Genomic DNA, 21,916 nt, shown 5'->3' with positions numbered 1-21,916 from the left:
GTCGGTGTTCAGTGTGTGTTTTATTTGGAGAGAGAGAGAGAGAGAGTGAAATCGAAGGAAAACAAGTGGGCTTGAGTGTAGTTTCGTACCCTGGGTGTCATTCTGTGTGTGTATGTACAAGCTTAGTTAATGTTAGTGTTTGTAGCATTACAGTGTGTATGCGTGTGCGTGTTATCGTGTGTCAGTGCTGTGTGTATCTCCCTGTCCATCAGGGAGATACACACGCCGCGTGAAGGCATATTTGAATAGTTTCCATGGAAACCAAGAACTGCTTGTCTCTCCCTCACCCTCTCCCTCTCTCTCTACTTCCCTTGCCCTTTCTATCATTCCACCCCGACTTGGTGCATTCTCCCTCAAAATTCCCTCCTCATTCCTCCTGTGACTCTCCTCCCTCGCTCCCTCTCTCCAGCCATCCTCCCCTTTAATGCTAACCTTTCCCTTTCACTGGGAATTGTGCATCCACCACCCCATCTCTCCTTCACTCCTCCCTCGCTCCCTCCCTCCTTTCGTTTCTCCGTCATCCCTGGCTCTTTTTTTTTTTATCATTGTGTGATAATCATGTCTTCTTTTCATCTTCTTCTCGGCAAACAACCCCCCAACCCCCACTCCTCCACCAACCGCAGCTCTCCCTCCACCCCTGCTCTCCATTCCACCTTCCCTTCCTCCCTCTCTCCCTTTAACCCCTCCAACTCCCCCCCTTTGGGTTTTCTCCCGTTCTTCATCGTCTTCCCCTCCTCCTTCTTCCTCCACCTCCATCCCTCTTTTGTGTATGTCTCTATTTATGCTCCCTCGCACCGCTCCGCTCTCCTCTCCTCTGCTGTTGGCGCTCTCCTCCCACTCTCTGCCTCCCTCTCCTCTCCTCTCCCTTTCCACCAGCCCGCATCCTCGCGGAGGACTGAGCTCATTTACAATTAGCATGTGTACCTGCCATTAGGCCTGACAATCCCACTGTAATTAGGACCTTTTAAACGGGAGGCCATTTTTAACTGTGTAACCCCCCCCCCCAACCCCACACACTTTCATCCTCCTTTCTCCCTCTCTCTCTCTCTCTCTCTCTCTCTCTCTCTCTCTCTCTCTCTCTCTCTCTCTCTCTCTCTCTCTCTCTCTCTCTCTCTCTCCCTGTTTTCCACAGGGCACCACTGTCTCTCGCCCTCCTCCCTCTTCTCCTCATGTGTTGTTTTGGGGTTTCAATGGTGTGGTTGTGTCTTGATCAACTCGATAAATAAAATATTCCACATGGTGCAGAGAGAGAGAGAGAGAGCAAGAGAGAGAGAGAGAGTTTCTGTACAACTTCTCGTTAACTATAATCAGCATGAACATGTATTCATTAAAATCGTCAGCTATGTCCCTCTTTACATTTATGCCGAATCTCATTTATACTGCCGACACGTGAATGTTCACACACGCACACACACACACACCTATACACACACACACACACACACACACACACAGAAACAACAGCTTCCACATGAAGCTATGACTAATTGTGTTTTTCCCTGCCTGTCGCCTTCCTGTGCTCACATCTCTCTCTCTCTCTCTGTCTCTTTCACTCCCTCTCTATATGTTTCTCTCTCCCCCTCTCTATCTCCCTTTCTCACATTGGTTCCTCTCTGTTTGGCTGTAAAAGAGCAGCAGATAATAGTAATAATTGTAAATAATAGGTTTTGCAGAAGAGATAAAGGGAGAAGGGGGTGGGAGAGAGTAACAGAGAGAGAGAGAGAGAGAGAGAGAGAGAGAGAGAGAGAGAGAGAGAGAGAGAGAGAGAGAGAGAGAGAGAGAGAGAGAGAGAGAGAGAGAGAGAGAGAGAGAGAGAGAGAGAGAGAGAGAGAGAGTGAATGAAACCAGAAGTCAGGTCTGGTCTGTGTGCCTGATGGTCACTTAGCCTGGCAGCCAGTCCATGAAGCTCTGAGGCCGTCAATCTGTCAAAACACACCCAGTTCTGTCGGGTCCTCCTCGCACACACACTAACACACATACACACACACACACACACACACATCGCTTTCTTTTTTATGTCTGCCTGTGGCCTCTGAGGAAGTCACAGCAGAATGTAATGGTTCTGGCAGTATTGAGCGTGCGTGTGTTTATCACTGGCTATGTGGGTCATTCACCTGAAACCCCTTTTGGGCTTAATATGAAATCAATTTGCATTGCATGATTCTTTTATGGCTATTTCTTGACTGTTGTTTGTCACATTCAGTCAAGCAAACGTGTCTCTCTCTCTCTCTCCCCTCTTCTTTCAGGGACTGCATTCACACTCCTCCACGATGCTTGTCAGCCTCCGCCTCTTCCCCTCCTCTCTCCAGGACAGGCTCATCTCCTCCCCCACCTTCCCTCCCCCCGACCCCTCTGCCACTTCCTCCTCCTCCCCCCACCACCACCACCAGCCCCCGCGACTGGCCCTGCCCGCTCTCTCCCTCTCCCTCTCGCTCCTCCTCCTCTCCATGCTCCTCCTGCCCGTCTGCGAATCGCGGCGGGCCGGGGGCGGGACTCCGGGAGGGGGTGGAACCAGCACGGGACAGGGCGGCGAGCGGGGCGGGGGCGGCGGCCAACGGGGCGTCTTCATCCCCCCGGCGCCACCCCTCTCCCCCAAGCTGTCCCAGTTCCTGAGCATCGCCGTCATCCTGGTGGGCAACTCTAGCGAGGTGACGCTGGGGGCCGGGCTGGAGAAGGAGGAGTTCCTCAACGTGCCCCTCACCCCCAAGGTGGAGCTGGTCACCATGAACGAGACGGATCCCAAAAGCATCATCAACCGCATCTGCGCCCTAATGACCCGCAACTGGCTGCAGGGCGTGGTCTTCGGGGACGACACCGACCAGGAGGCCATCGCCCAGATCCTGGACTTCATCTCGGCCCACACACACATCCCCATCCTGGGCATACGAGGGGGCTCCTCCATGGTCATGGCCGCCAAGGTACACTGCTCTCCACCTCTGTCTAGATACGATTACTCTGGGAGTGGGGTTTTTTTTGCTGTCAGGGTTGAGGGTCGTTTGGATTCCGATGGATTCCGACGCGTAGGCCTTTATGTCGGAAAATGAACGTCTTCGTTGAAGCAAGGTCATTTGTCATTTATGTTGACTTTACATGCGGTTTTGGTGGCAGCTTCAATTGATTTCAAATGATTGAAATCATTCCATTTAGGTGGATTAAAATCAATGCTGCATGCTTAGAGTCGTTCAATTGAAACGGAATAGACAACCGCCTAACAGATCCATACGCAGTGCCTGTGTTGGTACGGATCCGGGTTGCCAGGTTTGCTATATATATGCCGCATTCCAGGTGCTCTGAGAACAAAAATAGACAGGGGGGCGGTGGGGTTGGGGGGGGGGGCGAGGGGTAGCGTCAACTTTCTCCGGATTTCCGTCAGAAGTGGACGTCACTCACAGCAGCGAGGGTGTCACACGTTAATTCGCAGACGGCGTCGACACGCCTCTACGGAGCCAGAGCTATTTCAGAACCCCTGACAGTGACGTGACGGCCCCTCACTCTCTTGGAGCCCAGCCACCATTTTAGCGTCTCTATTTCCAGAGCCCAGCGGCCCCGCGCCCCCTAGTGCAGGTGGGGTTGGGAGGGGGCGGGGGACTCTCTCTTTCCCACATGATCCCTCAGTGATTGATTTAGTCCCTTAATTGGCTCCCCCTGCGAAAGCCCGTGTTTCGTCGAAGGTTCTGACAGCGATTTGAGTCGATGCTGAAAAAGACTCACAGCTTGAAACAATGAAACACTGGCAGGTCAAATGACGACCGTGGGATCGTATGATGGGACGGGGTGGGGGTTCAAATCAAATGCTAAAATGTAGCAAAAAGGTCAAGGACATAGATTGAATGCCTCATTTGTTTGTTTGTTGATTTGAACTCAGAGTTTCAGTTTTTTTCCATGTAAACAGTTTAACTGAATCTATCAACCAGTATTTTCAAATAGTTTGTTCTGTGTCTGATTTATATAGGATGAATACATAAGTTAGGATTTTTTATCATTGGGTAAACTGAACGTTTCAGATGTCTTGGTATATTGAAGTATCCATTGCAGTATATCCACTTCCATGGATTTGGATGAACAAAATCGCTATAGTGAAGCGTTTCTGGTTTCTGTGACTTTCCCCAATCTTGTTTGCGGGTCAGACAAAACTTCTTAAAGTTCCTCCTCAACCTGTCGACCTGCACTACCCTGCCAGGCAGACCGAATCACGTTTTGTTCTCTTCCTCTCGACTTGTTAATGGATGAAAACAAAACAAATCAGATCGAATCGGATTAGCTCGCTGGCGGGAGATGGTCCTTTTGGAAGCCGCCTGGGGTTCTCCGCTAAAGGTCGGCCCCGGGTTTGCAAATAAACATGAAACGGAGTCAGGCTCTCTTCGAGTTGAGCCAAAGGTTGATCACTGAAGAAAGCTTTTTCTTGACAATAGTAAGGAGCGCAATACGCCATGGCCATTGGGACAATACAAAACACAGATGGAGAAAATGCGAGTAAAACGGACAGCACGATTAGAAAAGAGTGGGAGAAAGAGAGAGAGAGAGAAGGAAGAAGGGAAAGAGTGTGATATTGAAAGAAAATAAAGGCTAGAAATAAAGAAAGGATAACACGCAATGCCAAAGGTGAAGGCTACAATGAGACGAGGGAGGTAAATTAGAGGATGAAAAGGGAGCGGGGTGAGGGTGGTAGGAAGGGAGGGAGGGCGAGAGGAAGAGAAAGAGGGAAAAGAACGGGAGGGAGAGGGAGATGTGAAGACGGAATGAGAGAAAACGGGGGACAGAGATAAAGAGGCAGAGGGAGAGAGAGATAGTGAGAGAGTGGGAGAGAGAGAAAGAGAGAGAGAGACAGTGAGAGAGAAAAAGAGAGAGGGAGAGTGAGAGAGAGAAAGAGAGAGAGAGAGGGTGAGATAGAGTGAGAGAGAGAGAGTGACAGAGAGAGAGTGTTATGAAATAACACAGTTGCGTGCGTGGGTGTGAGGGAAAGAAGAGAGGACACTGCTCAACATATAATTACCACATTTGAAAAGCTGACTGAGAGCCAGGGCCATGGAGAGAGTCAGGGGGCTAGCCATGGAGAGCGTCAGGAGGCTAGCCATGGAGAGAGTCAGGGGGCTAGCCACAGAGAAAGTCAGGAGGCTAGCCATGGAGAGAGTCAGGGGGCTAGCCACAGAGAAAGTCAGGAGGCTAGCCATGGAGAGAGTCAGGAGGCTAGCCATGGAGAGAGTCAGGAGGCTAGCCATGGAGAGAGTCAGGAGGCTAGCCATGGAGAGAGTCAGGGGGCTAGCCATGGAGAGAGTCAGGAGGCTAGCCATGGAGAGAGTCAGGAGGCTAGCCATAGAGAGAGTCAGGAGGCTAGCCACAGAGAGGGTCAGGGGGCTAGCCATAGAGAGAGTCAGGAGGCTAGCCACGGAGAGAGTCAGGAGGCTAGCCATGGATAGAGTCCAGGAGGCTAGCCACGGAGAGAGTCAGGAGGCTAGCCAAGGAGAGAGTCAGGAGGCTAGCCACGGAGAGAGACACATGCCTCCGACTACAACGAGTAAAAAAAGACACGTCAAAAAGAGTCACCAGACGTGAGGAGAGAGGGATGGAGGAATGGAGAGAGGAGAGAGGGAGAGGTTGAGAGGGGGACAAGATAGGGGCGAGAAAGGGATGAAGAAGGAGGAGAGAGAGAGAGATTGGTGAGAAAGCGATAGTGGCACGGAGGGAGAGAGAAAGGGAGGATGGAGAAAGAAAGAGAGAGAATGAGTGACAGACTGGATATGGCAAAGGAGGGCGAGAGAAGACAGGGTGATGCCAAGGTTGATGCCTAACTGAAGAAATATTGAAGTGTTTTTCCCTTGTCTTTTCTCAATAATTACCTCTCTCTTTCGTGTCTTATCCCTTTCATTCCTTCTCTCTGATGCTCTTTCTCCCACTGTCACACACACACACGTCTCTCTCCACACACACACACACACACACACACACACACACACACACACACACAGACACACACACACACACACACACACAGAAGGCTGAATGCAGGCTGATACGGTTGGCATGGAAACCACTTGCTTATACATTTTCCCAATATAAAGCCAGTCTTAGAGAGAAGAAGAGGCCATGTTTATATCTGAGTGGCAGATATAAAAGAAAGAGGGGGATGGAGAGAGAGGTTTAAGAAAAAGGAAGAAGAGGACAGCAGCCCCCGTCATGAGGGTTGGACCAGGTGAGAGTGACATTGTTATAAAAAGGTTAAAAAAAAACATATAGAGAGGAGGGGGGGGGTGGAATCAACAACAGAGAGGAGAGGGGGGGTAGAAGGGATGAAGAGCTGGATGAGCCTCTTGAGAAGAGATGAAAGAGGCAAAGAGGGTAGAGGGGGATTTGAAAACTGCATTTGGAAAGCAGAGATCGAGGAAGTGGAGAAAGAAAGAGAAGAGATTTCTCCCATGGAGAGAGGGTGAGAAAGAGGGAAGAGAGCGAAGGAGCGAAAGAGAGAAAGAGAGCCATGTGTGGGTGAGATGGAACATGATGCCTTAAGAGTCGTGGGGGAGTTGTGTAAGCTGAACTGTGTGTGTGTGTGTGTCCGTACAGTATGTGTGTATGTGGCCGTCTGTGCATGCCTGTGCACGAGTGTATGACGGAGAAATTTACGGCACCAATAACTCAATTTCCTTCAGCTAGTTGATTCCATTGTCTATCAAGCGGCCAGGAAAAAAAATCAACTTCCCACCTTAAGGCTCCCTCAACCCTCCAAGCCCAACATCTGGATGGTGAAACACGCCTGCTAGCTAACAATTAAACAAATTATAATTGATTTTATTTGTTTAAATTAAATTAATATATATTTTTTACTTCAACATGACTGCAGGTTTAGCAGGCGGCTGAAGTTCATGAACTTCACCCCCCCAAAAAAACAACAACATTGTTTTTCACGTCTTCACAAATCCACAGGCAAAACAAGCGACGCGATTGGCCATTTCGGTGCCTAGAGCGCCAACGGCGGCACCACTGGGTCGTTGTTCGACCCGGTGAATGCCCCATTAAGGGGGATCACTGAACCTTGACAGATGCAGGTGAGGCTATTATGAAGGAGACAATACGCGCTCCGCTCCCCGTTTGGCCAGGAATTCTCCACCCTCCGTGTGCTGACACGACGTAATAGGACACAATGTTGGAGCGGGCCCTGTCCAAACCCTGCAAACACTAATGAGGTCTGCCACATCTATTGTTAGGAGTTAAGCTGCAGCCTCTGTGGTTGTTGGTGTGTCTGTGTTTTTTGTTTTTTTTTCTTGTGTGTGTGTGTGTTGTATTTTCTTGTGTATGTGTTTGTGTTTTCATGTGTGTGTGTCTCATGTTTTTGTCTGGCTTTTTGTTTGTATTTTTCTTGTGTCAGTCTGTGTGTGTGTGTGTGTGTGTGCGTGCGCTTGGGCTTGAATGATAATGGTCTCTCTCTCGTCTCTTGGTGGGATTACGGTCTGTGTTTTCTCTGTAAACAAGGTGCCTGGAGCCCTCTGTCAGATCTCCTGGCCCCTAAGATTAGATACACAGTTTAACTTTCATCCCGTCATTGTTTTCACAACTCAATTGAACATTCCTACTTAAAATACCGACATTTATACCCTTAATACCAGTGCTTTATTGTTAGCATGTACGTTTCGTCAACAGCCTATACTTAAACTCTATAAACAGTGCAGTGATTCGACCCTACATACTTGGTAGATTGATTGACAGCTGAATGATTAGTACTATGACACTTTCTGGTTTAAAAAATTGACACCTCTGTTGACCAGTGGCAAGCCTTGACCTCCTCCAATGGGGCGGGCCCAGTGGCGTGAATTGTCATTCGATTCGTGGGGGGTCTCACAGGGAGTGAAAGAGAGGGAGAAAGAGAGAGTGTGTGTCTCTTCCTCCCCATCTCTCTTTCTTTCTTCGTTTTGCTTTTGCTCTCTCCCTCTCTCCCTCTCTCTCTCCCTCTCTCCCTCTCTCGCTCTCTCTCTCTCTCGCTCTCTCTCTCTCTCTCTCTCTCTCTCTCTCTCTCTCTCTCTCCATTGTGGTCCAATTCATTGTTTTATGACTTTGCTCCCTGCCATTGGGCTGTATGCTCCATTATGAGGCACTGTTCTACATGATAGGATAATGGAGAGGGAGGCTGTAATGCTCCCATGTTGCAATTAGGACCCGTCCAAAAGACAGGAGGCGTGTACAGAATGGCTGGGCCCACTGTAGCATATAGGCAATCTGTCTTACTGCCTGCCTGTCTGCTTGTCTGTCTGTCTGTCTGTCTGTCTGTCTCTGTCTCCTGTCTTTCTTCCCCCTTCTCTCATCTCTCCCATCCATCTCTCTCCCATCCATCCCATCCATCCTCTCTCTCCCTTTCTTTCTCTCTCCTCTCTCTCTCTCTCTCTCTCTCTCTCTCTCTCTCTCTCTCTCTCTCTCTCTCTCTCTCTCTCTCTCTCTCTCTCTCTGTCAGCTTTTCTATCTTAGTCTCTGTTTCTCTCTGTCTCTTGTGTACTTTGATCTTAGTGTTGCAACTGAACGGTTTCTTTCTTCTCTTTTTCACACGTCTCCCCTTCTGTCACTCTTGTCTCACCGAAATTAATTGAACCTGTGCTATGGAAGGCGACCATTGAGAGAGCTGAGGCCAGGGAAAAAAGAAACCTCGATAAGTCGTCCATTCCAGAAGCTAACCTCGTCCCCCAATCTCCGACTCCACTTCCCCCTCAACCCGGCCGAGTGATTCTCTCTCCGTTCCTTCGCTCGCCCTTACCGTTCGTTCTCTTCTTATGCGTGTCCCTCTCTTCCAGTGTGGTTCCAGCATATGGGCTACAAATCCTTTCACGTTTGATTGAAAAATGGGGTTTTGCGTTTGCCCCGGTCCGAGTATAGAGTGGCAGGCATGGAGGGGTTTGTGCTTCAGACGCTCTTTGGCTCCAAAGAGCCAGAAAAGCTCAATGGGGAGTGCAGATCTGGTCGAGAAGATATCAAATGCTACTTCTGTTTTAGGACCTCAGATTTCCTCCACACGATGCAGCGGGATGAAGAGAGATGGTAATGACACAGACACAGACACACACACACACAGAAACACACACAGAAACACACACATAGTACATACACAAGCACACGCACACTTATGGAACCTCGTCAGGGTCCAAGCTCTTGCAAAACAGCCTCCGACATGACTAGTCAAGGCCGGGGTCATTACAAGTCCAAGGTAGTGTACACACACACACACAACATTCCTTTCTAATTTCACATCTCGAACCTCTTTCGCTCGGCCTTCATTGTGAAATATTCAGCAGCCGCGGTCAGGTTCCTCGAATTCCCCACTTAAACCCCGTTCACATTCTCCTCTTTCTCTCTTCGTGCCTTCCTCTTCTAACATCTTAATCCCCTCATTCAAGCAGGATTTTTTGAAAGCCTGTTCCTTTCTTGTCACCTCTCTCCGTGTGACGGGTGGACGTCACGTGGAGAGCGTGTGCTTCCAGGTAAGGTTCGCGAGGCGGGAGGCCGGCGAAAGGTTGGCCCGTGTAAGACTAGAGAGCACTGAAGAGATGGGAAGTCGGCATTCTCCAGGGCACAAACACCCATCTGGCCTTTCGTCCGCGCGAGACTTTAATAATGGAGAAACACAATTACGGACAGTGAGGGATGACAGACGATTCTGACATAATGACGTTATCTCTTTCCCTCCCTCCCTCCCTCCCTCCCTCCCTCCCTCCCTCCCTCCCTCCCTCCCTCCCTCCCTCCCTCCCTCCCTCCCTCCCTCCCTCCCTCCCTCCCTCCCTCCCCTCCCTCTCCCCCCCCTCTCCCCCTCTCCCCCTCTCTCTCTCTCTCTCTCTCTCTCTCTCTCTCTCTCTCTCTCTCTCTCTCTCTCTCTCTCCTCCCTCCCTCCCTCCCTCCCTCCCTCCCTCCCTCCCTCCCTCCCTCCCTCCCTCCCTCCCTCCCTCCCTCCCTCCCTCCCTCCCTCCCTCCCTCCCTCCCTCCCTCCCTCCCTCCCTCCCTCTCTCTCTCTCTCTCTCCCTCTCTCTCTCGTCTTTCTCTCTCTCTCTCTCTCTCTCACACGCACACCTCACTCGTTACACCCGATCGTGTTTCTCTCAGACAACAACCAGCTGTTTTGAATCCTTTCGGTTTTTCCGACAGAACTCTCGGCGTGACGCTCGTTCCGCGGCACCGACGCTAACCCGTCTGCGTTGCCTTTGATGCATCCGCCTGACGAGCCGCGGGGATCGGCGGCCTCTCCAAACGGCGAGCTGTTAGACAGGGGGGAGAACGATTGACTGTTTTCCTTTCCCGAGGCCGACGCGCCCGGCGTCTTTTGACGGGACTCTGTGATGTGTCAATCAAGGCCACCGCCGGCACGTCGTCATCAAAAACGACCCGGCAACCCTTGTTGCCGGGTTGAAGGGAACCTATTTAAATGAATCAAAGCTGCTATGGGGGCTCTGTTTCCCACGCTCTAACGGTTGTGTGCAAAAGGGTATTCCAGTCGATCTCAGTGCACCAGGAAGGGGGTGTAAAGAAGTGGGCAAGGTATCTAATAGAGAGTTACACTACGGTATAATGCATATGGGTACACACTTACACCCCTTATCTATCATATGGGAAGTGTACACTTCCTATTAATGAGTAAGTGTGTGAGTGCAAACTTACGTTATATGACTGAGTGTACAAGTGTGTACATCGACTCAATGATGGAGAACGGCGCAAGCGAGCCTTTCTGTTTTCTAGCTAAAGATTACTATTTACTGTTGACAGAGGGTGGAAGTATACTCTTCCATGTGACAGGTAAGGGTGGAAGTATACACTTCCATGTGATAGATAAGAATATATGTGTGTACTACCATTTGATAAGTAAGGGTTTAAATACACACTTTTAAAGGTAAGGGTTTAAGTATACACTTCCATTTTCTGGCAGAGTGTAAGTATACCCTTCTATTTAATGACTAAGCTGTTAAATGACTGCTGGTGGGTAGAATGGCTCTACAGTGAGAACAGTGGGGTGGCCACATGGATAAATAAGTATGGCAATGTGCAGTCTACGTGCAGTACTACATCTATGAATGTGTAGGTGGTGAATGTTTGGAGAAATACTCGGGTAATTACAGTTGTTGGCGGCCTAGCCAGTATGGTTGCTTTTACAAATGAAACTGTGTTTTAAATCACATAAGTACTCTCAGGGGGATGCCGAGAGACAGGAAGTAGAGACGAGGGCAGTCGTAAGCGGCCCTAGCGAAGCGAGTGTGTGACTACAAACTGATGGTGAATGAATACCATGTGTTGTGATGCGGTGGTGTTTGTATGGGGTGTGATGAGGAGAGTGTGCGTTTCCGGATGATGAGTGTGTGTGTGCGAGTGTTGGAGCGTGTGAGGCCCTGACTGTAGCGTGTGTGAGTGTGTGTGTGTGTGTGTGAAGGCAGGAGGATTATTGGTTTGGGGAGACTGAAGAGGCGAGCTCCTGTGCCGTATTGTCAATGAAGGTGTCACTCACAGGGTGCCCGTCTCACTGCTGATAAAGACCACTGAGCTGAGGATGACAGACCAAGCTGCTGGAGACACCAGCTGTCACAAACAGATACACACACACACATACTGTACATACATACATACATTCATACGCACACATACACACACATACATACACACGCACCCACACACACTCATACACACGCGTGCAAACCCGTTCTAATAATCAAACATACCCTCTTGGAGACTTTTTAGGCATTCACACACACACAAACACACAAATCCTGCAGCTCGGTCTCTGCGCACAGGGAAGGATGATAAACGAGAAAAGCTCGATCCAGACAGCAAAATGATTTCTCTCAAGCTCTCCTTCCCGGCCTCCCTCCCCCCCCCCCAATCTCTCCCTCCATTCCTCCTCAAACAAATGAAGGCTCTCTGCTGAATGTAAATGATTGCCCTCCCTTCCTCCACTCAATTAGGGGAAACTCAACTTATCCCGGGGCTCTGGAAGTAAACAAGCGTAACTTAACGTAATGTGTTAAACACTGGCGCACCTTCAGTCTGAGACTGCCTCAAGGCTTAGGTGGTGTCTCTCTGTCTCTTTCTTTCTCTCGCTTGCTCTGTCAGTCTCTTTCTCTGTCTCTCTGTCCTCTCCGGCTATTTCCTATCCGGTTGAACACCCTGTGTACCAAATGAATATTATCGAAATACCGTCCCCGGAATGCCCAAACACACACACACATGCGTGGCTGACGGTGTGCGGAGGACATCTAAACTCAGTAGCATTAGCGGCAGAGGCGACCGGGGCGAGCGAGGTGCTGCTGCAGCTGTTAGCCCCTGTAGTGTGTCATCACACACAGCCCTGCCCACACAGCAGACACTGAGGGGGCGGGAAGGAGGGGGCAGAGAGAGGGAGGGGGAATACATGTAAGAGGGCACGGTGGGGGGAGGGGGGTGGGGGTCGTGAGAGATGGAGAGAGAGGTAGGGAGGAAGGAGAGGGAGAGAGAGAGAGAGAGAGAGAGAGAGGAAGGAAGGAAGGAAGGAAGGGAGAGAGGGAGAGAGGGAGAGAGTGATGGAGAGGGAGAGAGTGATGGAGGGAGAGAGGGAGAGAGTGATGGAGAGAGAGAGAGTGATGGAGAGGGAGAGAGTGATGGAGGGAGAGAGGGAGAAAGCGCCAGACTCCAGCAACTGAGCTTCCTTTTGATTTGAAAGGGCAGGTTCTCCCTCTCCCTCTCTCCCTCTCTGCCACTTCCCTCTGTTCCGGATCAAAGGGACCGGAGCTCCCCGACACACACCGTCTCAAAGCTTACATTCTCACCCCCATCAAAGGACGCGCTACTCGCGTACCGCCTCGCAAATCCTAAAAGTCATTTGACGGCTTCGTGTTCTTCCAATGTCTTTTTTCTCCTCCTCAGCACAGAGAATGCGGGTGGGAGCACTTGTGTGACTGCAAGGCTCCCTTCCTCTACATTAACAACACGGCATGGTACAGTATTACTGATATGTGTCATACACTCCTCTGATCTGACACGTCTATTATGGGATGGTGAGTAAGATGACTAGGGTGTCACACATGTGCAGGCACACACCGAGAAACAAACACACACACACACACACACAAACGTAGATGCACATGCGTCAACACACTAAAAATTGAGACTTGCTCACACACACACACACACACAAACACGCACACGCACACTGGGCAGCTATTCCTGAAAAGCCATTTGACGACTTTGCATAAAGATGCCAGAAGCATCGTGTTTGACAGAGCTCAGTGAGCACATTAATGGAAATGTTTATTTCTAAATCACTGACAGGGCCCCACAGCTGACACATGTCGTGCCGGTCTTCATGATGGCTAGGGTAGGAGGAGTGTGTGTGTGTGTGTGTCTGGGGTGGGCTGGACTTGAGGAACAGCAATGTGTGTGGGTCTGTAGTACGATGGGCTCAAGGAACACGAATGTAACTGTGTGTATTTGCGCAAAATACACACAGTTTCCGTGCCCATGGCTGGAAAAATGCGTGTCTGAAAAGAACCCCCCCCCCCACACACTCAACACCTCCCCCTTCTTAGTTCTCGACAGGCAGACAGACAGACACAACGCGACCAGTCCGAGATGGCCCCTGAGGTCCCTTGTTACCGGCCTCTGTGTGCGTCCTCTGCGACGGGCGGATATATAAATGCGACACAGGACGGAGGAGGGGGGTGGGGGGGGCGGGGGGGGGGGGGGGGGTGGAGGGGCGCGGCGTGTTCCAGGCGAGGCGATGACGTGCTGACATGACCGTAACTCAGCTGTTGTTTTGTCACGCCGCTCGCCGCGTTGGCCCCCGATGATTCATCGGCCCTCCATCACCGGGCGAGTGGACGTCGCGGACACACGCACGGACGCTCACACACACACTCGTATGCGTGAAACACACACGCGCACACGCGCCACACAAGCAGAGATACACACAAATGCAGTCACACAAACCCACAAGACATGCGGGCACAGACACAATAACTGTAATTCAATGAGACAGAAGTGGACCTAATTTGCAGTGAGTGTGAGGAGTGTGTTGGAAAAGTGTGTGTGCGGGTGTGTTCTACACTGTGCCACGGTCCACAGAATCTAACCCCCCCCCCCCCCTCCCTCCCTTTGTGACTACTAATTAGACTGAGAGGAAATTATAATCCCTGAAATTTACACTTAAGAGACAGAAACGGAAGCTTAGTGAAAAGAAGGAATATTATCATTGGACCGTTTATCACTTCCTGATCCCAAGGGACCATGCTTGTAATTGGCTAATGTGATGCGGCCGGTAATTGGTAGGTAATTGTATTGCTGTAAATGACCTCAGGTGTATTGTTCAATGTATACTGTATGTCTGCGTGTGAGTTTGTAGGGGTGCGTGTGTGAAGCGTGTGTGTGTGTGAGAGAGAGAGAGTTTTTAGGTGTGCGTGTGTTCTTTGGGATCTTGAATGTTTTAGGTGCGTGTGTGTACAGAGGTGTGTGTTTTTTCCGATGTGTGTGTGTGTTTGCAGTTATGTGTACAAGAAAGAAAGGCAGTACGTTTTTGTGTTTGTATGCATACAGTGCAGTGAAGTGTAAGTGGGTATTTTCTCCCACTAATGGCATCTTTAGCAGGAACCGTTTCGATGGAAACCGCGTTGCCACGGAAACACTGCACGTCTCTTTGAATTAGAAAATGTCTTTCTCCATCCCTCACTCTCTTTCTCTCCCACTGTCTCTCATTCTCAATGTCCCTCATTTTCTGTCTCTCTCTTCTTCTCCTTCTTCCAGTCTAGGTTTGTCTCTCTTTTCCCTCTCGGTGTGGTGCTCTGGCCTTCACTCATTCTCTCCTCTACCTTTCCCTCTCTCTCATCTTACTCCCTCCCTCTCTGTCTGTCTGTCTGTCTGTCTCCCACCCTCCTACTTGCTCTCTCTCTCTCTGTCTCTCTCTCTCTCTTTCTCTCTCTCTCTCTCTCTCTCTCTCTCTCTCTCTCTCTCTCTCTCTATCTCTCTCTCTCTCTCTCTCGCTAACTCTCCACTCTCGCCCTCTCTCTCTGTCTTTCCTTCCTTTCTCTCTCTCTCGCTCCCTCTGCTCTCTCTCCTCCTCAATCCTCCATGTCTTTCTCACTCACTTTCTGTCCCCCTCCCTCCCTCCCTCACCCATCTCCATCAGTGCAGCTGCTGTCAGTCAGAGGGCCCAGAGCCAGAGTTGAGACGCGCACTTGGAAGTGGAGACCAGCCTGCCAGCTTGTCTCTCTCCTCTCTCTCTGCCGGAGCAGAGTGTAGATGTTTTGAGAACTCATTTGGAATGGGTGAGACACGCCGAAGGCTGGAAAGTGATGGAAAGCTTGAACGACAGGGCGGAGGACGAAGAGAGACGGGGGGCAAAACGGAGGGAAACAAAGTGAAAAAAGGAGGTAGAGGGGAGGAGCAGAAGAAGGAAGAGAACGTTGTAGACAGGGAATGCGTGTGAGAGATGGGGGGGGAGGGAGGGAGGGACAGAGAGAGAGAGAGAGAGAGAGAGAGAGATAAAGAGGAGAGAGATCTTTACCCCCTCTGGTGTGCTGCTAATACTCAGACCGTGATGCTTCCTGAAAGAGAGCGGAAGAGAGAGAAAGAGAGAGGGAACGAATGAAAAAGACAGCGAGGGAGAGCCTTCCTCAGGTGTGCTGAAGAACGGTTGGACGGAGGGATGGTGCGAACGACAGAATCAAATCGGATGAGCTGGCAGTAGAGGGACAATAAAATGGAAATGAAACGAGGACAAAGTGGAGGCGGACAGAGTTAGGCTTGGGAGAGGAGGGAGGGGGAGAGAGAGAGAGAGCAAGAGAGAGAGAGAGAGAGAGAGAGAGAGAGAGAGAGAGAGAGAGTGAAAGAGAGTGAAAGAGAGTGAAAGAGAGTGAAAGAGAGTGAAAGAGAGAGGAAGAGAGACGGAGAGAGAAATAAAGTCAAGACTTGCCCCCCCCAAAAAAGCTGTCTGACAGGGTTGTGAACTGCATGTCTCTCATTGTGCGTAGTGTTTGACTCGGGTCTGCACTTCAACCCTGTGTGCTTGTTACGAAGAGAGGAGAGGGAGGGGGAGAAGGAGGCGGAGGAGAGAGGGAAACCGAATGTGCAAGGAAGGGTGAGGGGTGAGAGGATGAGTGGAGGGAGGCAGAGAGTACACACACACACACGCATCCTGCCTCAGACACACACACACACACGCATTCTGCCTCAGACACACACACACACACACGTATCCTGCCTCAGACACACACACACGCATCCTGCCTCAGACACACACACACACACACGCATCCTGCCTCAGACACACAAACACACACACGCATCCTGCCTCAGACGCACACACACACACGCATCCTGCCTCAGACCCACACACACACACACGCATCCTGCCTCAGACCCACACACACACGCATCCTGCCTCAGACCCACACACACACGCATCCTGCCTCAGACACACACACACGCATCCTGCCTCAGACACACACACACACGCATCCTGCCTCAGACCCACACACACACGCATCCTGCCTCAGACACACACACACACGCATCCTGCCTCAGACCCACACACACACGCATCCTGCCTCAGACACACACACACACATCCTGCCTCAGACACACACACACACGCATCCTGCCTCAGACCCACACACACGCATCCTGCCTCAGACACACACACACACACGCACACGCATCATGCCTCAGACCCACACACACGCATTCTGCCTCAGACACACACACACACGCATCCTGCCTCAGACCCACACACGCATCCTGCCTCAGACACACACACACACATTCTGCCTCAAACCCACACACACGCACACACATCCTGCCTCAGACGCACACACATGCACACGCATTTGGGCACAGTGAAATTCACACATTTCCGTGTGTATTGGATGGTAATTTTCTGGCCACCTTTTTCTTAAATAAGTGGACATGATTCTTGTGTTCTGAAGTTAGCAAATATCGCAGCCCCCTCACACTCAAATGTATCAACAACACATTTTCCGTAAAGTACGGTAACATAAAAGAAACAATTCCCAATGTTCAGAATAAGGTGAACGAATTCCCTTCAAATTGTAATTGTAGCAGGTGTGCCATTACTGAGGAGCTAAGTACTTTCACCCAACAAATACATCACAATAGAAGACTAGGCTCAACACCTTCATCGCTCAATTCTAAACCACATTAGCTATTGCAACCAAAGGTGTGCTCACACACACACTGCCTTGCACACACACACACACACACAAACACACACACACACTCAGCCACATGCAGATGAACACACACACCAAATAAGCACACCAGCCTGCCAATTCAGACCCCAGTCAGGGTCATGACTAATTGCTTCTTTGGCCATTTTGGATTGGTGGGATCTCGTCCAATCGGGTTGAACAGCTCCTATGTGTCAGTGATTAATTACCGGCATTCTCCATCTCGCTTAACAAGCTTAATCGCCTCCTCGTGACGGAGCTTTCCATTAACCCCGTGGGTCAAAGGTCACAGGCGAAAATGTACTGCTTCCTTTTCTCCTACCCGAACTGTGTATTTTGGGTTAGTCGCTCCCTTTCCGGATTCCTTGCTTCCTTTCTCAAATATGCTTCCAAATATGTTTCCTTTCCTGATTTGTTACTCCCTCTCCGCTGTACTCTACTAGATTCAATTGAATTGCAACACTTTAGACATTCACAATCAAGTTTATTATTATTTTTGGGGGCCATTTCTTTCCTTATTGCGTATTCTCTCCCTTCTTTCTTTTACTTTGTGTTGTTGGCTGTCAGTGAGTTTGAGAACATGGTGGCCCTGAGGGTACTAAACCCTGACCCGGCAGTATCAGCCTGTGGGAGGAACAACGGGACGGGGCAAGGCGGCCATTTTAGAATTTGAGAACGCGGCCCTGCTGCTTCCCCAATGGCCCCCACACGCCTTCCGCTCCCCCTCCTCCCTCCTGTCACTCCATCTTTGGACGGCGCCATCGGCTCGATTGACAGGATGTGAGGGCTGCCAAAGCGCTGGATGTTACAGTGGGAGATCGAAAGAGACAATTAGGCCTGCGCTCCTGATCCTTCAATACACAGTGGCATTTCAGATGCGCTGGGCTGTTGCAGCAACCCTGTGGTTCACACGGGTTTCAGAAAAAGCACTTAGGAGTCTGTGTGTGTTTGTTTCATGTTTCCATCTATACAAAGTACATGGGTTTGCTTTGTGTGTTTGTTTGTGTGTGTGTGTGTGTGTGTGTGTGCAAACAATTGTGTGAAAAGCACATTAGAACTAAGAACCACAAAGACATTGATCTGTCCAAATGAGGTATTCATCACTTGCTCCAGATGTGATTTAGAAGTGGGGAGTCAGATGGCTGAGCGGTGAGGGAGTCGGGCTAGTAATCTGAAGGTTGCCAGTTTGATTCCTGGCCGTGTCAATTGACGTTGTGTCCTTGGGCAAGGCACTTCACCCTACTTGCCTCGGGGGGAAATGTCCCTGTACTTACTGTAAGTCGCTCTGGATAAGAGCGTCGACTAAATGTAAATGTAAATGTTTTAAGGGGCCTAGACTCAGTATCGACGTGAAGGGGCCGAATAGACAGGAGACGAGGAGACGAGACGAGAGGAAGACTTGACGAAGATAATGAAACACCTCAGGTCGTGAAAACAACATTTGAACCATTTTGGACGTGTGGACGAGCAGCTGTCATCTGTTCATCGAACAGACTGCGTTTCGGCCTTCATCATTCTCAGCTATTACGCCCCAAGACCTTTTGTAATTGGAGATCAATGAGCACATGTAACAGACGTACACTCGTCCGACGTTCGACCGCACCCGGGATGGAACCCGCCACCTCCGACATCCCAAGCGCGACCACTACCAGCTACGCCAACGAAAAGCTAGCAGCTTGCCGATAGCCTGTCGCACACCTGAGGAGTGAGGTTTATCCAATCTAAACCGGCTACACAAAGAAACGTAGTTGCGGTAACATGTTCCGGCCATGTCTATTTGTAGACCACGACGATGTTACGAACATGTGTTCGTACAGTACTTTCTCAAAAGCATATGTTGGCATTTGCGTGTACAAGTGTGTAACCTCTGGGATGCCCGGGGGAGGGGGGGGGGGCTGCATGTACAAGCATGATACATCAGTACCCTAGCAACCGTGCGGGCAGAGGGGAGGAATAAGGGGTTGGAGGAGGAGAAGAAGGGGGGAGGCAGTCAGTCCAAAAGGTTAACACTGTGTTTCACAGTCGGCCATGAATGCACATCAATTAATCATTATAGCCAATGACCACTATTTGGTTGCTTTGTACGTTATGGAAATGAATCTGGACCCGGCCGACCAAGAGACAAAAACGATTCATTATTGGTGCTAGGCAACCGTTTGGATTTGTTAACCCTCGTGTTGTCTTAAAGCAAAGCTCACGCAGTACATGAATGAGTCGAGTTCATTACATTGATTCATTTGATAGTAACTTTCGTACACCAATAGCTTGCTTTGTTGAAAAAGGTTTTGGGATTATTCGTTTTACTAGAGGAGAGATCTGTGCCCAAGTTTGCGATTTCACATTTCGGTGCAATTGTTTTCAGCGTCCTAATTGTTCCTCCTGGGCAGCGGAGTGCTTCCTGTGATTAACAATCACATTTCCGAGCACTTTCTCGTTTATGGAATAGAGACATTCTCCAGGTATAACATCACCCCCATTGGCCTGGCCGGGGGCAAAATGAGAGAGGAGCGAGTTTGCGCTCATTTCCTGAACCCAGAATAGAAGAGTAATTCAATCAAGAAGCATGCGGGGTCTTTTCATACAAAGTGTATTTAAATCGTAGAAAAAGCGTCCCGGGATGAGACGTTGTCGGAAATCGGGTCATTGCTAATTAAACAAAGAATATGAGATTAATTAACGCTGTGTGTCTTTGATTAGCGAAAGGGAATGTGATGAGAAAATCTGACGAGCTTTAAAGTGCCAGAGTGACGGCAGCTGGTCCCATTTTATGAAGAATGTCTGTGAGGGGGGGGGGCAGACAGTAGGGAGGCAAGAGAGAGGCGGATGAAAGGTGGAGAAAGACAAGAGGGATGAAGTGGAGAAGCGCAGTATTGGAGAAGTGTGTGTGTGTGTGTTCGCCACTAGCCTACTTGTGTGGCACTGCTTGACTGTACTCTCTCTGTTCCCCCCCCCCCCCCCCCCTCTGTCTCTCTTTCTCTCTGGGAGATCTTTGGCTTACCCGTTCTTCTCAAACAAGCCTCCTCCCCCTCTCCTCTCTGTCTTAGCCCGCCACCTCTCCTCTTTCTCTCTCTCTCTCTCTCTCTCTCTCTCTCTCTCTCTCTCTCTTCTCTCTCTCTCTCTCTGTCTCTCTCTGTCTCTCTCTCTCCATCGTCATCTCCCCTTTACCCCCCCCGTCTCCCTCCCTCTCTTTCAATCCTCCCGCTTGTTTGGCGGAGGGCTGAAGCGTCGCTCTTCCTTGGCCAATCGAATCAGAGACAGGCTTTCATTGGCACGACATGGCGATGAGTTGCCAAATCCTCTCAGCCCTCCCGCCGCTTTACGCTCCCCAACGCCTGCACGTCTATTGCCCAGCACCAAACACTAATACGGCAAGCAGCGGGTGGCCGACAACCTCACAAGCCCCCAGTGACAATCGGAGATAAATCAAGCGCACCCAACACCTCCCACCTAAAGAGGTTTATATCACGTCCCCACCACACACACGCACATCGCCGTCCTCCTCAGGCGTCTGGTCTCCAACACGCGAGGTACGGAACAGACACCTCCGTAATTATATTTGGAACTGTACACATGCATATGAATGCCCATTACATTTCCGCGATGAATCAATTGTTGTTGGAATCACATCGACATAATGGGTGTGCTTTGCGTGGAACATATGGAAGCACGTGGCCTACAGTATGTGTAAAGGTTGGCGAGTCACTGTATTCATGAGTTGGGTTACTCATTCTCCGGGGCGCCAGTGTCACCTCAGGGAGTTGGGCAGGGTGACGGGGGCTTTGTGTAACCGCGGTCGCCGGTTACTGTCTCATCCTCACCCACGGTGAAGAATCCATGCCGAGTGATTCTCTTCGGTTGTAGCTAATGAGATTGGATTCGTTTTGAACTGATGTTGCCTACCAGCCTTCTGTTTGTTATACTGCAACTGGTTCTCCTTTACTGGACTGGGTTAGGCTTACTGAGCCTAGTTTAGCCACCCCTGGTTAATAAAACAAGATGAACACCTTATTGTTGTAAACCCTTTGTTGCAGAGAGAGAGGCAAAAGAAAAATACAGGGGGACTACTAATAAACATATATAAACAAAATGAACAGAAACATCTAAGTATAAACATGTCAAACGTATTAGTCTGAAACTCTCAACACGAACGTCCAATAACAGAACTGGCCTCGCTCACCAGCTGTTGGTCCACCTGCATGGCTGAGAGATTCTCGACAAGCAGGAGGGGGTCAGAAGGTGTCGAACTCGCTGCACAAGTCGAAGACTCGACTCCTCGCTGCTTCCCGGCCTCCCCAGGTGTGGGTAAGCCCTGTGCAGCAGGCCTATGCTAGCCGCCTCCGGGTAACCACGTGTGGTCCAGCCTCTTTCCAGCAAACTCGGTTCTCCACGTTCGTGGCATTGCTAAGATTGTCGTCTTAGCCAGATACATGGCTAGCGATTGTTTTTATGGCTGCCTAACTGCTTCGAAGTCGAGCATCATAGTGCTTGTATACGGTCTGTTTCATTTTCTGTGGACACTTTCCAATGTAATTTGTTGCGCTCTTATTGTGAAATCCCGCCCCCCACCGGCATCACAATCTCACTCCCCTATCCAAAACTCTCAAACTCAAACTCCGTCAAGACAAGCTCCGACAGGAAACCCATCAAGCTTTCTCTGACCCCGGCCACCAGCCTTCGCACGGGTCACAACATAAATTTATGTTTCTAGTCGCCGTCACTGTCGGCCGAGGCACGCCACACGAGAGTGGCGG

At 50.2% G+C, this 21,916-nt stretch overlaps 1 protein-coding gene across 1 annotated transcript in view; it reads left to right on the top strand.

Moving 5' to 3' along the window:
• The first annotated feature begins 2,270 nt into the window (after positions 1 to 2,270).
• grin2bb (glutamate receptor, ionotropic, N-methyl D-aspartate 2B, genome duplicate b) overlaps positions 2,271 to 21,916 on the top strand; it is a 32,240-nt gene continuing 12,594 nt past the window's right edge. The window contains 1 exon segment of the mRNA XM_067259813.1: positions 2,271 to 2,918. Coding sequence (XP_067115914.1) covers positions 2,271 to 2,918 — 648 coding nt within the window.

The sequence above is a fragment of the Osmerus mordax genome, chromosome 21 (genome assembly GCF_038355195.1).
Source record: "Osmerus mordax isolate fOsmMor3 chromosome 21, fOsmMor3.pri, whole genome shotgun sequence".
Taxonomy (NCBI): domain Eukaryota; kingdom Metazoa; phylum Chordata; class Actinopteri; order Osmeriformes; family Osmeridae; genus Osmerus; species Osmerus mordax.
The sequence above is the reverse complement of the archived record's forward strand: the minus strand, read 5'-3'. Positions and strand labels throughout refer to the sequence as shown.